The sequence below is a fragment of the Marmota monax genome, unplaced genomic scaffold (genome assembly GCF_021218885.2).
Source record: "Marmota monax isolate L192 unplaced genomic scaffold, Marmota_monax_Labrador192_F-V1.1 WCK01_AAM20220418_F8-fsc00020, whole genome shotgun sequence".
Taxonomy (NCBI): Eukaryota; Metazoa; Chordata; class Mammalia; order Rodentia; family Sciuridae; genus Marmota; species Marmota monax.
Window position 1 is genome coordinate 2,445,380 of NW_026692912.1, and position 15,786 is coordinate 2,461,165.

The 15,786-nt window shown below is 36.4% G+C and overlaps 1 protein-coding gene across 2 annotated transcripts in view; it reads left to right on the forward strand.

The window, feature by feature from the left end:
- The first annotated feature begins 230 nt into the window (after positions 1-230).
- Rad23b (RAD23 homolog B, nucleotide excision repair protein) overlaps positions 231-15,786 on the forward strand; it is a 38,691-nt gene continuing 23,135 nt past the window's right edge. Inside the window, exons 1-3 of one of the 2 annotated variants that reach the window (XM_046451807.2) lie at positions 231-368; positions 11,747-11,828; positions 13,477-13,556. In XM_046451807.2, the coding sequence (XP_046307763.1) occupies positions 303-368; positions 11,747-11,828; positions 13,477-13,556 (228 nt within the window). In that variant the 5' untranslated portion in view covers positions 231-302. Of the gene's footprint in view, positions 369-784; positions 848-11,746; positions 11,829-13,476; positions 13,557-15,786 lie in introns of those variants that run through there. The other variant, XM_046451808.1, reaches the window with a different exon arrangement.

A 15,786-nucleotide genomic window follows, 5' to 3' on the forward strand; every position in this document is an offset into this window, starting at 1 on the left:
TAGCGGGTTCTCAGCTGCTCTCGTGGGTCCCCTCGCTCCTCCTGTGGACTCAGCGGCCGGCGCGTGAAGAAGCACGCGGCCCGAGCTCGCAGGGAAGGCCGCAGTCGCGGGAGCAGCGGCGCGGCCCCAGGCACGGGCTGGGGGAGAGGCCGCTCCGCAGGGCGAATGTGACAAGCCCCCACCCCCACCGCCTTCCTCCTGAGAGCGCGAGGAGCGCGGGCGACCCCGGGGCGGCCAGGCCACAGACCCCGCCCAGAGGCCCCCACCCGGCGTAGGCCCGGCAGCGGAGCTGCGGCGGCACCATGCAGGTCACCCTGAAGACCCTCCAGCAGCAGACCTTCAAGATCGACATCGACCCGGAGGAGACGGTACGTGCGGCGGGGCCGCGGGCCCAGTGGGGGCGGCCGCGTGCGGGAGCTCCAGGCGCCCGCCAGGCCTGGGCGGGGGGCGGCGCGCGGGCCCGCAGCCGGGACCTCGGGAGAGCGCAGCTGGGCCCCGGCGGGGTGCGGCAGGCCGACCCTCCCGATGCTCCGCGGGCTTTGTGGCCCGAGAAAGGGGAGACGGGGGCCGGACGCCTGGAGGCAGATGGCGTGGAGCACACGCCCGCGGGCACGGGAGGCCTCGGCTCGAGCGCGTGGTGTGAGGCGGGAGGGGGGAGGGGAGGGGAGGACGGGGCCGCCTGGGCTGAGGAGCTTGGCCTGCTGGTGTGGTGCACAGGTGGGGGAGGGCGATGTAGGCGTCGTCACCACCCCTGCGGGGACCTGGTTAGGCACTAAGGTCTAGGCGTTGGTAACCTGAGATGATGAGCCTTGAAAAAGTATCAGGTTCTGTCTGCAGCCTGCTAGAGGTGAGTGGTGAGAGGTGGGGAAGAGGAATTCTTTGCCCCTTCTCCTTAGAATTGTTAGACCTTTGATTTGTGTTATCGCAGGTTATTTTACCACCGCTGTGCGGCCACTCAAATCCACACCCACATAAATTGTGCTCTGAGGCCTGTTAGTGAAGATTTTTTTTTTTTTTTTTGCCTGAGAGCCCTTCGAATCCAGGCTCAAGACTCGGCTTCAGATTTAACGGGTTCTGTCTCAGAAGTTCTGGAAGGAACCCTGCAACCTCTATGACCGATCCCCGAATAGTAGCTTTCAAGAGGAGAAAAATATAAAAACTGCAAATGGCTTCAGCTGTTGAAGTTTTAAATACTAAAGAAGTTCACGTGATAAATTCTGATGCTCTCTTCTGTATTTCTAACTGCAAGAAGTGACACGGTTAAAGTTAATTAAACTTTTTACCAAGAATCTTAATGTCATGAATGTAAATTCGCTTGTATGTTCTGGGATTGGGCTGCTGTACACCATCAAGATGGTTACAGTACGAGATTTAAACTAGCAATTTACAGCTTCCCCCCTCCATATAATTTTTTTTTTTTGAGATGAGGCCTTGGTGTTAAATAGAACTCCGTTCCTTTTGTGGCCCTGTAACTCATTTGCTAGAGAAAATTACTTAGTCTAAACAGGAATACCTGTAGAGATGTATGGATTAAGTGGTATTTTGTTCTCAGTAAATGAAATCAATCGATTATTTCATCAACATCTTTGAGTGAAGGTGCAGTGTTACATTTCTTATAAAGTTTTCTATGTCTTTACTTTCTTAAACGGAGAGTTCCTAACCTTTTTACAGTTGTGGAACAAAATGACTTGATATCAAGATATTTCATTGTTGTGAAACATATGTAGCGTGTATAGTAAATTCTTAAAGTTTCTGAAGATTTATATATGAGAGACTTCAGTGTCCTCAGAAGTAATTGTCAACATCGAATGGACTGATACTGCGAATAGAACAGAATTATTTTTGAATATTCCCTTACTACTTGTGTATTAGTAAATTGGAGGATGAAAGTTAAAATACAATTGACTATTGAATAATTTTTATAAACAAAACTACATAAAATAAAATACCTCTTTGCCTTTGATTCTTTGTGGTGATAAATGTTGGTGCCCTTTTGCCACTATAACTATCAGCATCATATTCAGAATTAATGTCAGAATTACCAAAACCTAAGATTTGATTTTGTTTTTAAATGTGTGGTGTATTGAAGTTCTGCAGTGACTCCATACTCCACTGAAATCAGAGTCTGTAACATTTGTATAATTCTCAACTACATTTATCTTCCAGTAATTTACAGGGAATGTATTAGTATATTATCTAACTATATTTTCAGTAAGCTCATTGTTTCAGTGGCTTCCTCAACTTTTTGTTATTATTTATATAAATTGTTGCTATTAATTTAAATGTAAAAGCTAATAGTTCAAAAAAAGTTTTTCAAAACAACTGTTCTAATTCCATCTTTTTTTGGTTTGTAGTGGGAATCAATTCAGGGACCTCAGACATACTGGGCAAGTACTCTGCCAGTGTGCCATACCCCCTGCTCTTATTTTTACTTCATAGGGCGTTGTAATTAATGTTTATTTTTGATACAGTGCTTTGGAATTCCTATAAAAAGGAAACACTGAAAATCATTTTCAGTGTCATGTTTCTAGTTTGTGAAACTATGTAACCAGAGGTTTTAGAAATAGATCTAAAATTTAAGAAACGATAGAATTCTTAGTGAGATCTGTAGGTATACCTACAATTAATAGATTTTGGCTTCTCAGATCTGTATTTTGGTAGCTTAAAATTTGGTTCAATTTTTACCTGGAACGAACCAGGGAAATTAAATAACTTAAGGTTGCTAGTATAGAAACTTCCTGGGTTCTAGATGAGCATGAGGAGGAAGAGAAGATTGAGAGATGGTGGGTATTAAAGATTCATTTGTTGAATAAGTAAATGTTTAGTGAGCTATGCTGGCTGGACTGGAGGAGTTACAGGGACTTATAGGAAGGTCATGATTTGGGTCTAATGGGAGCTTTATTGACCAAACTGCTCTGGCTAAAAAGGGTAGTAGAAAATGGAAAAGGCAAGATAATTTGTTTTTAAGGTGTTTTTATTCGCTCTATTTTTGAAAGTTTTAAGTCTTTCCCTTATTATTTTGTACCAGTGCATGACCATTATGATGCACTGCCTTTATTGGTAACCTTTGCAAAGCTCTTTTTATTTTTACTGTAGTAGTACATCTCCTCTTTAAGAACATACAAGCAATAAGAAACAGAGTGAAATGTGTTACAAGTGAGATGGGGAGACTTTTTTTTCATTATGTGATATTCTATTTTTAATAGATTGACTTACTATAAAATATAGAAGATATTTAAATAACCTACGTACTAAAGCATTGTGAGATGGCTGATATACTGCTATTCTTAAAAGATAAAAATTCAACAGTTTGATGTGATGGACATTTAGGAGAAAATGGAATGCATATAGTTTTTAAGCTCAGATCCAAAGTCACTTAGTTTTTTGTTGGTGCTGCTTACAGCCATTAATGAAGAACAGGCAGATTCAAGAATAAAAATTTTGAAATCATTGCAACAGGAGTATGTGGTATATAGAATTATCCTATATGTGCTAACCCCTGACACTGGTTATGTGCTTTAAATAATGGGAGTGGGAAGCCAGTAAACTTTAAATGCAGGACCTGAAATGAAGTTACATTACTATATAAGTGACATTAAAACTGTACATTGGATGATTTTGATAAGAGAATTATGAAGTTTTTACTTCTATAAACAGCATATTTAGTGTGTTGTACAGGAATCTACAGTTACCTCATTTGTGGTTTATTTTTGTGATGATGGTGATTGTTATAAAGTATTTTAGTATTAGTTCTGTGTGTAGTATTTGTTAGCCATTATTTACCAACAGATTGTTTCTGTTGTGATTTATTGTATTTTCAATATAGTCATGCTAGATACAGTGCCTTAAACATTGAGTAGTAGTACATAAAGTACCATATTGTAGAGGTGAAATGAACGGTTCTTGGCACATTGGTAGAACAGATATGTGAAGAAACTGGAGTCTTGTGTGGTTTCTACCAGAGCTGTTTTTTCAGAGCCTGGCACATTGTAGGCATATAATGAAATCTTTTTAATGAATTAAATACATTCTTTTGGTGAAATGTCAAATCAGTGCTCCCTCAGTGTAGTGTGTTTGCATGTTGATTCATTTATTTAACAAATATTTATTAAGTACTTACTAGATGCCAGGCTGGACTCTCATGATGTGTATGTATATTCTAGAGGGATAAGATACTGAAAAACAAATATAAAGAAGTAGGCAATGATAAGTGCTGTGTAGAAAACTGAATAGTGTGAGGTGATGGTGTAGTGCTTGACTTTTAAATAGACTAGTCACAGGTCTTTCTGGGTAAGATAACATTTAGTCTGAGATCTGAATAATGAGCATTCAGAGATGAGGGGAGTGTTTTCTGTAGGGGACTGCTAGGGCACAGACCTTTAAAGAGTTTAAGAGTGTATTTTGGAAATCAAAAAAGACCTGTATTGCTGAGGTAAAGGGGAGATTAGAGTTAGGCAAAGGGCCAAAGGATGTGTTGTAGGCTAGGGTTTTTTGAGGTAAAATGGGAAGCCTTCATCAGCAGTGGGGAATTTCGTTTATAATTTTAGAAAGTTACCTTGATGCTGTAGGGAGAGTGGATGTAGGGTGGGCAAGAAGGAAAACAGTGAGACCTGTTAGGAGGCTTGCACAATATTTTTAAGCAATCGCAGTTTGGATTTGGGTGGGAGTGGAGGATGGAATTGAGGTATGTTTTGGAAGGGGAGAGTTGAATTTTTTGATGGATTGGAATGATACAAATTGAGAAATCAAAGATTACACCTAAATTTTGGTTATACAGATTGTGTGAGTACTTGTGTTCTTTCCTGAAATGTAGAAGGCTGAGAGAGTAGCAGGATTGGAAGATAGGGTAGGAACTCAAATTGAACGTGCTTGTTAAATATTAAATGTTTGTGTGGAGATATTTGTTATGAGGGTGGATTAGAGAAAAGTTTGGTCTGGAGATAGAGACATGAAAATAGCCAGCATATGTGGTAAACTTGAAGCCATGGGACTGGATGAGATCTCCAGCAGTCGTTCTCAGTGCCTATTCCTTGAGAAAATTGATCTCTAATACCTAAGTTTTGTATGTAATTAACTTTTGTGCTTTTTATAATTGTGGGACTTTGGTGAGAATGTTGCTAGGAGGATGGATTTAGTTAGGGTTGAATCCTGAGCTGGTCTGATATGTGGAGATGAACAGAGATCAGTTAAGGAGTAACATTTGAGATAGTAAGAATTTAAAAAAAAGTTTGTAGGAGGAAAAAGGGTCAAATGTATCTAATGCTTGAGCAGATGAGAACAGAAACGAGAGCTCTGATTTTGGCAACTTGGAGGTCATTTGTGACCTGCTTTCTTTTAGTAGAGATATTGCCAGAAGCTAGATGGAAGTGAATTGAGCAAGGAGCAGTATGTGAGGAAGTGGAAATAGTAGCCTTGGACTTAGAGTGTTACTTATCTTTGACATTATATCCCCTGCCTCGCTGCCCTCCACCACCACCCCACCCCGTACTGGGGATTAAACTTGGGGGCACTTGACCATTGAGCCACATTGCCAGCCCTATTTTATTTAGAGACAGGGTCTCACTGAGTTGCTTAGCACCTTGTTGCTGAGGCTGGCTTTGAACTCCCGAGCAGCTGGAATTACAGGCCTGCTGCACAGGGCCCAGTTCTTTTTCTTGATGTCCCTGCTTTTATTTGTGACTTAAAGTAAATATAAGATTGAACACAGTAATTCTAAGCTTGATAACATATAGTAGATATCGTTTTAAAAGAAAAAACCCATACAACATTGTGAAAAGTATATAGTAGTGTATTTTTTTTTAAAGGAAATTAAAATCAACAGTAAATGGTTTTGGTGGTTTCATTTTCTACAAAAAATAGTCTTGCCTAGATCTCTGTCCTTCTGTTCTTTAATCTCATTATCTAGTGATCTTCCTTTTATTCTGCTTCAACTATTCAGTCTCAGGACATGTAACTATCCCTCACTATTCCTAGTAAATATTATCTCTTCCTCCATTACCAGTAAACTTAGTGTTTCACACTACATTCCCTCTGATTCCAAATCTAATGAGATTTATAATCCATTTTATCCCATTACCTTTTCATTGGCCCTTACACCTCATGTTAACACTTCAATTTTTGTCCAGCTAAGATAGAGGCAGTGAATATACTCATTCCTTGGAGGAGTTGGCGTAGCATGCCTGTAACCATGCTGCCTGTGTTTAAGTCTTCCCTGAACCAATTGATTTGTGACCTTGGTCAAGTTACCCAATCAGTGCCCATTTCCTCATCTGTAAAATGAGGACAGTAGCTCTAATAATAAATAAGGTTTTGAAGGTTCTGTGAGTTTGGGATAATATGTATATAATGCTTAGGACAGTTATAGTGCTTGGCAACATGGTCCACTCTTACACCATTGTTCTGATTTGGGAAACCCCAATGTAATTCAGCTGCATTTTGTGTTTACATCAGTGCAGCCAAAGAAAAATGTATAGCTACATGGACTTGTCTCACTTGAATTCATGAACATAAAAATTAATTGGACCTGTAGTGTGCTCCCGACAGTCCACATTTCATTAATCCTTTCGTTCTTCACTGCCATATGGACATTTTTTATTTTCAACTATTAATAGTCCTAGTTTTTATTTTATCAAGAATTCCAAACAATTGGGATAGAACCTCTACAAGGTCCTATCATAGTCTATATACCTGCTGGTATCTTAATTGTGGATGATACTTACCTAAGGCCAATCCCTCTACTTTTCTTTAATATCTGTATTATATCTTCTTTTCTCTTTTGCATCTTTTGTTTTTCCACTTCTAGAGTGCATAAACATCTTTTCCCATCTTAATAAAGCCCTTGTCGCCACATCTCTTTAGCTACTGCTCTATTTTCTTGCCCCTCACAAAATTGTTTAAATTTTTTCCACATCTTTCTCTCTTTCAAATGCACCATAATGCTCCTAGAGGGGTTGCCACCACTTCGTATTTATATTTTGTTCTTGAGCACGATACTTTAAAAATCTCTTTCCTCATTTGTGAAATGGGATAATAATGATTGACCTGTTTTCCTTAAAGTTGATGTGAAAATCAGTTGAAATAAGGAGTCTAAAAAGTTATATAGTGAATTGTGAAATTAGAAATAAATTGTGATATTTTTTATGCAAATTCTGCTTTTATCAGTTTTTCTTTATTTTGATCACTCTTTTCACTGTCATTTTTTTTTAAAGGTTTGTGTGAATGAGATATTTTCATTTTCTCAACTTGACACATCAGTAGTTTAGAACAGTGAACAAAGTCCTGCTGTTTTGACTTGAAAATAGAGAAATTTTTTTGGATAAGTGATATGTAAAATTTCCATTTCCATTTTGAAAGAAATGTGCTAAATTTAAGTCTGCTGTAGCAGAGTGGATCCTGCCAAAGGTCGCTATACCATCTATTCCCTATAAGATCAGATAAATTTCTTTGTGTGATATGATAAGTTGGCATGGGTAGGTTATTTAGGAACCTAAATGCCAGTTTACATGGTTTCTGCTGGGAAAATATATTCTGGACTTTAAAAAAAAAGTGAGTTTTACAGCCAAATGAACTTTATAATCTCTTTAGAAATTATGTAAACCTATTCCAGCAGAGGAAGTAGATCAGGTACAAATGATTGATGCACAAGTCGTAGATACAATCCTCAGCCTCTTTCCCCCTCACACTTCTGGTTGAATTAGGTAGGTAGCTTTTTTATTTTTTTTTTTCCTTCTTCCTTTCTTCCTTTTTTTTGCACTAGATTCATTCTTTGCTTGTATAGAAATTTTATTATCATTACCATTATTATTAGAACTGGGGATGGAAGCCATGGGCAGTGGACTGCAAATTCACCTCCCACTCCCCAGTTTATTATTTTGAAAGAGTGTCTCACTGAGTATTTGAGGCTGACCTTGAACTTGTGATCTTTGTGCTTCAGTCTCCCTAGTGGCTAAGATTTCAGGTGTGCATCACCAAGACCAGCTTATTTCTCTAGAAACATTAAAATCTGTGGGTATCTTGGAGTTCTGCTCTTTCAGTTTTCAATTGTTGTGTCTGTTTTGATCTTGTTGAAATTGTGCGGTCAGTAACATATTTTAGATGTGATTAAGTGGACATGTATAGGTCCTGAATTCCATTTTACATGGTTTCTGTTGGGAAAATAGATTCTGGATTTCAAATAGCTTTTTGGATGATAACTCCAGTTTGAGGATTATCTTTGTTACTCTCTTCTTCTCATATAATACTATAATATCAGTTATTGTTTTAATGAAAAGAAAATGTCCTTTCATGTTTTACATTTTATTATTATTATTATTCCTTGGATCCAGAAGGGACATTTTCTCATTTCTATTGAAGTCAGCAGTCATCTTTATATAATCAATTCTGTGTTTTAAAATTATCCCAAACCTACTTTTGAGAAGAAATTTAGGAGCTTCTTCTTGGTGCCTGTGCCAGTTTTTCAAATGGATACCAAAAAGGAAAGTTTTGTCTATAGTGTAAATGTCTGAAATCCTTTTGTAAGCATATTTTGCTTTGGGAATCTTTTTCTCTTTTGCTGATAGGTAATCACCAAAATTTGATTGGTGTTATTTTTGATTAATTAGATTATGTGGTAGTAGAACTACCCCTCCCTGTATAATCTCTCAAAATTTCAGCATAATGTATATCGTGATGGGGGATATGTTTTCTCTAAAAATGGTTAAATTATCTAGGCTTGTTGTAGTAAATGAAGTAAAAAGTATAAGACCTTGACCTGTTAGTAACAACCATTGTGTACTTTGTTCTCTTTCAGTCCTTTAAAAATTATTTCTACAGGTAATACATAAGCACTACACTTAAAAAAAATTGTTTTTGCTTATCCATTGACTTCCCTTTAAAGATAACTGAAGATATTTCATTCATTAATATTGCATAGTATTTGTGAATGTTCGTGCAATGATACCATTTCACCTCAGTTGATGTTTAACAAATGTTTTCAGTTTTTTGTGTATAATGGCATATAACTTTGTCTTGACAAACTTAGTCAAAGGCAGACAGACTGCTTTAAAAATGCCTGAATCAGTGCTCCAAGTACAGCAGTATTTGATGTGCTGACTAACTAGTGAGGATTCACATTTAATAGTCTGCCTCCAGAGCTTGTGTCCTTAAACCTTTTCTCTTCATGTGTGTTAGTGTCGTCATTAGAAAATAAGAATAGTATCACCTGCATGTGTACTACAGGTAATACATAAGCAGCATAGTTGGTTTGTTTATGCCAACATTACCACAAGTGCATGGGTAATGTGTTGCACTACAGTGTTATGAAGGCTGTGATGTCACTGTGATATGAATTAGTTTTAGCTCCATTTTCTGAGGTTCACTGTTGGCAAAAATGTTGTGCCACAAATGACTGTACTTTCAGTGGTTGTTAGCCTGAACTAGTGTAGTGCCAACGAGATGCATTCGTAGTGTTCAGATTAGGAAACTAATTAAATGGTAGGTTTAGCTTGTGTTTGCACTTTCAAATAGCTATTATGATTGCCTCTCTTTGGAGAGAAAGTAAAATCCGTACCAACTATGTTTAACATTATATTGGCTGTATTTTATTTTCAGAGGCACAGTGTCATAAGAGAAAGGAATGTGAATGGAAATGAACTTTCAGGGAGAAGTTGATTCTAAAGCTGGGATGAGAAGAGTGGGAAACGGTTTAGCAGACTATTCACTGGAGGGGGAGTCAGAACAAGTGGAAAGAAGGGATAGCACTTTTGTTAATGGGAAGAGACGAGATTAGATAGATGTGGATGTGACAAGATGCGTCAGTCCTTTGGCAGGAAGTTGAGGATGAGTTCTTCTCTGATACGGTCTGTTTTGAATAAAGTAGAAAGTAGACTTTGCAGAGCAGGGGAGGGGGTGTTGGGCATCAGATTTGGAGGAGAGGGCTGGTCAGGATAACAGATAATGAGTATCTTTCCTTTTCTCGTATTTTCAAGACTGGATGTAAATGTGTTTAGAGTCAGATATATAAAAGGTTCAGATTAGCTAAATGAGGTGGAAGAGTTTGACATTGTAGAGTGATTGGGATACTGCTAGAGATTACATTGTGTTGGTTCATGTAGAGAATTTTGCCTAACACAAGCACTGGGAAGATAAAGGAGTCTGATATTAGGAAGAAGGTGATAGGAGGAATGGCAGTGTTGTCCAAGAGAGTGGTAGTGAAGATTGAATGAAGGTAGAGACTAGGGACCAAAGTATCTGCGAGGCTCTGGAGCAAGTGTAATGAAGAGTTGTTGAGAGCCAGCAGAAATAGATGATTGTTAACTTGTAATTTCAAAGATACAATAATTTTATGGATGACAGAATTCAGCCTGTGTCCTGTGAGATGACTTAAATGGATTGGAAGTAAATATCATTGTTATTGAGATGAAGAAATGACACCAAAATTTTGGACAGCTCATTGAACCCATTCCAAAGTCTAGTTCAGGTACTTTCTTTGATCTAATTTGTTTAATAATGATCATGTTTTTATACTCCATCCATTCCTGTTGGATGACTGTACTGTGACATGGAGTGGATGGTATTTTCATTGGTTCCAGAATTTTAAGGATTACGTGGATTTTCCATGTTAATGTATTTGAAGCTAAATAAAAAGTCCAGTCTATTTTTTTAATTGAACAAAGCAGCTGTCTTTATCCCTTTAACATAGACTCAGAACAGTTTACTTAGACAATTTTCAAAACTAGTCTGGAAAATTGGAGGAAATGGAATCTCCCCCTTGATCCTTGTGCTTTTAAAATAATGTAGTTCCAGCCTGGTGCACTGTCACACCGCTATAATCCCAGCGACTCAGTAAGCTAAGGCAGGAGGATCACCAAGTTTGAGGCCAACCTCAGCAACTTAGTGAGACCCTGTCTCAAAATAAAAAACTTTTACAAAGGATTGGGGACAGAGCTGAGTGACCAAAGTGCTCCTTGATTTAATACCCATTATCAAAAAATAATGTTCCATTAAGGCACATGGAAAAGCCAAGTTCCCTTGATGTTTTTACTCTTGTACCATCCTTTCTTGTCAGTTACTGTAAGACATTGGTACTTGTCAGCCTAGACAGATTTTCTGAGTCCTCAATAAAGAGGACATAAAAGTCATTTGTAAGTAGTTCTCCTTCACAGAAGAGACTGATGGTCAGAGAAGCCAAGGTACTTGTTTAAAATCATTCTAAGTATCACAGTAGTTCTCAGCCTTAGTTGAACTTTGAACCATCTGTAAAATTAAAAAAAAAAAAAAATACTGTATTGTGAACTCCTCAGTTGTTTTAATTGGTCTTTGTAAAACCCAGGGGTGATTATAATGAAATATTACAACACTCTTAAAAATGAGTCATTTACCTTTTAACATTCATATTTAACCTTTAATACTGAAGTATTATTATGGATGAGACCAGTTTAGAATACTTTACTTTCCTACTTTGTGGGAAATAAGCCCATAAACTTTTTATGCAAAACCAAATCTTTGATTTTCAGATCTTTGTTTTAATTTGTCAAGTCAACTAGTGAAGTTCTTAAAATCTGTATGTAATGGGAAGATTATGTCTTTTATATCTATAAGTACAAGTTAATGGTAAGTTTTGGGGTATAATATTAGAAAGACATGATCATAGTTTTTGGAAGTATTTGTAATTAAAATATTAAAATTTTAATTTTGCATTATTTATTCAGAGTGTGGATTGTCACTTTTTGTTTAGGCTTTTTAAAAAATATCTTTATTGTTCCTATAGGTGAAAGCACTGAAAGAGAAGATTGAATCTGAAAAGGGGAAAGATGCCTTTCCAGTGGCAGGCCAAAAATTAATTTATGCAGGTATGAATTAAGTATTGAAATTAATATACTGTCTTGTTTATAGTGACATTCTTTTAGTTTTAGAAATGTTATCTTACAAATTATATTATATTCAAATTGATTCTGTCAGAAACATAATTGTATAGATAAAAGTGATGAAAGCAGTCATTTGAATATGGCATTAATATTCAATCTTCTCTTTATTCACATTTTCCCTACATATTTTCCATTGAAAGGTGTAATTTTTATGTATTTTCATCTTTTTAAAGCATCATGTAATTGGCTTTTGTGTTTTTAATCAAACAGCATTTTGTTTTTTTAATCTGTATTAAATGGTTATACTGATTGTGTTTGTTTATGTGCTCGAAATCATTCCTGTAAAATTGAATTTATATTAAGACGTCTTATAAATCAATAAGGAAAGGATGATCCAGTTTTAAAAATGAAAAACTAAAGATGTGAATAGGAAATTGCAAATTTAATTAGCCTCATTGGTAACCAGGACAAGGTATGTTAAAAGTAGACTCAAAACCCAAATTTAGTTGAGAAAAATTCTCTTTGTTCTTCAAAGGAAGTACTGAACACTGTTGTTATAGTTATCAGTACAGTGGTCTTTGATTGCCTGCAGATTCTTTTGTCTTTCTTGGATAAAATTTCGTAGTATTTCTTTAAGATGGTTTAGAAGAAATGCCAGCCTTGTGATCCAACCCCAGTATTTTTATAGGTCAGAATGCAGAAACCTAAAGAGATGTCTTAGGCATAGAACTGCAATTTTTGGTGCCTGTCAGCCTATTGTCTAATTCCTATAAAAAATAGAGACACTATTCCTTTATGGTTTGATAATTGCAGCTTTTAATGCAGTAATTTTTAAAAATGAGAAACTAAATTAAGGAAACGGAAACCTCAAGGAGTCCTGACTCTTAGTATAACTGCATTTGTTTACTTTGTGCATTACCAAGTTCTGTACCATCTTCTCTTTTCTTGTATACCATGTCATTTTCTGAAGTGTCGTTTAGTATCTTACATTTCTTTCTTTTTTTTTTTTTTAAGAGAGAGAATTTTTTTAATATTTACTTTTCAGTTTTTCGGTGGACACAACATCGTTATTTTATTTTTATGTGGTGCTGAGGATCGAACCCAGCGCCCCGCGCATGCCAGGCGAGCATGTTACCGCTTGAGCCATATCCCCAGCCCAAGTATCTTACATTTCTAACATTGGAATATTTCTGATTTGTTAAGTATCTGGTTTTTAGGAGAAGGAAGTTTTGTTGTACTTTCCTTCCATCAGGAGAGAGAATGTGGGTTATTTTCTAAGGAATATGAAAGCAATCACGATATTTAATTGTCTTTGTCTTTATGATCTCCCATTTCTCAGAATCTGTTTTATATTTCCTTGCCCAGCAAGTCTTTTATATAATTAATAAGAGTTTTAAAAATTGTTTGGCATTCTGTGTGTAGTAGATGTGTTTGACATCACTTAGTCAAATGCTTATGCCTTTTTAATTGTATTTCCATTCATTTTTATCTTGACTGATTGGGTAATGATTTTCTTTGGGACAAGAATTGATAGAATTAACATTGGTGATTAATAGAAAGTTGTTTTGACTTCATTTATGTGTCAAAGATTACTGTGCCTTAAAAAACATTTTTTTTCCTATGAATATTTTAGGCAAAATCCTCAATGATGATACTGCTCTCAAAGAATACAAAATCGATGAAAAAAACTTTGTGGTGGTTATGGTGACAAAAGTAAGTTTCATCCTCATTCTGTGTGTCTTTATGCATGTTAGTTTTTTAAAAAATAATGACAAGTCCACACAGTGAACAGAATTTGTATACATTCCATAGGATTACATACGTAACTGTCATTTTTTTAAATTTACTTGGGTCAACCATAAAGTTAATGGTTTTATACATTTGTAGTTTTAACATAATTTTTATATAAATTAAAACAGTTGAAATGTGAAATGTATTAATTGTTTTTGCTGGAGTAGTTAAATAACCATGTGATTTAATTTATGCTTAGAAACCTAGTAAATGTTATTCTGGGAATTTTAATTAAGGGTACTTTAAAGGGGCTTGGTAAGTTATATGCTAAATGTTACAAACTCCTCAAGGCAGAAAAGGTGTGTAATATAAACTCATTAGTTGGTTGTCTTAATCTGAGAAAGAAGAGCTTCTCATTACTATAATGAAGTACGTAAGGTAGATAATTTTATTAGAAAAAGAGGTTCATTAGATCAGAATTTAGACATAAGGATTCCATTTTAATGATCTCCTCAATTTCCAAAGACCCTTCCTCTAAACACCATAGTAAGATTGATTATTCATGTTCTTAATACCTTAAAATAAAACTTTGAGATTAAACTACTTGAGTTGGGAGGAAGTGAGGCAACCCAAACAATAGCAAGTAGTGTTATAGCATTGAGTGTTAGTTTGAATTAATTAAAACAAGTTCATCAAAGATCAAAAATGGAATAAATATAAAGGTTATTTTCAAAGTCGCTACGTAATTGATAGTAGAAAATGAAATAACTATTAATAATTATATATGTACTGAGAAACAAAAAGCAGCTAAATGGTTTAGATAGACTTGAAAATTTTTTAATCCAAGAAGAGCCATTTAGCTATACTTAAAGTACTTATTAAAAGTTCAGCTTTAAATACAGAGAAGGAATCAAGTGAGAAAACCTGTATCATCTAGTTTTAATATACATAATGCAAAATTTATCAGTTTAACTATTTCCAAGTGTACAGTTTAGTAGCATAAGGGATGTAGCACATTGCTGTACAAATATCACCACCATTCATCTTCAGAAATTTTATTTTCCAAACTGAAACTCTGTAATCATTAAATACTCTCATTCTTCTTCTCTTCAGCCCCCAGCAACTAACATTCTACTTTTCTGTCTCTGAATTTGTCCTCTTTAAGAGGAATCCTACAATATTTGTCCTTTTGTAACTTGGAGCATAATGTCTTCAAGGTTCATCTGTTTTGTGTAGCATATGCCATAATTTCCTTCCTTTGTAAAGTTATTTTTTTCTCATCTAGTTTTATACATATTACATAAGGGGGAATATGATAGGCATACATTTGGATATTTTGTTATTGTTAACATAGTCCTTTGGTATTGCATTAACCTTGACTATTCAGACTAAGAATTAAGCAGAAAAGATCTCAGAATAAGTGCATGTTTTCCAGGAATAGCTACTTGGTACCCTATTTAATACACAGAATCCTGATGATAATCATCGTTGTTTTATTTTGAAGTTTATAACAGAGACCAACTATTAGGCATTATGGAAGCAAGACCTTGTTACAGGGAAAGAGGAGAAACCAATTAAGATCAAAAGCAAGAAGAAAAACTTCAAAAAGCCAAGGGGCTTGGTACTGTCAGGAATAAGGGTCAAGTATTACTTTGTGGAAATAGGGACATTGGTCTACTACAGTAATCATCCAATCACAGATAATTTAAATAAAGCATTTAATCTAGATCAGTTAATATGTTTTAGTGCTAAAAATAGAAATTCTTACCCTTGTGAAGCTCCAGTTTATCCAGAATAACTCATTGCCTAAGGATTTCTGCTAACATTGGTATTTAAAGAATATTGATAAGGTCAAGCGCAGTGGCGCATGCCTGTAATCCTAGCAGTTTGGGAGGCTACACGAGTTTGAAGCCAGCCTCAGCAATGGTCAGTGAGACCATGTCTCTAATAAAAACATTCAAAAATTGGCTGGGGATGTGGTTCGGTGGTTAAGTGCCCCTGAGTTCAATCCCTGGTCCTAACCCACCACCCCTCAAAAAAAAGAATATTGATAATCTTGAGTATTGTATTGGCCATTAAGAACGTCATAGCGGGCTGGGGCTGTAGCTCAGTGGTAGAGCACCCGCCTCACACATGTGAGGCACTGGGTTGGATCCTCAGCACCACATAAAAATAAAGAAAGATATTGTGTCCATCTACAACTAAAAAAAAA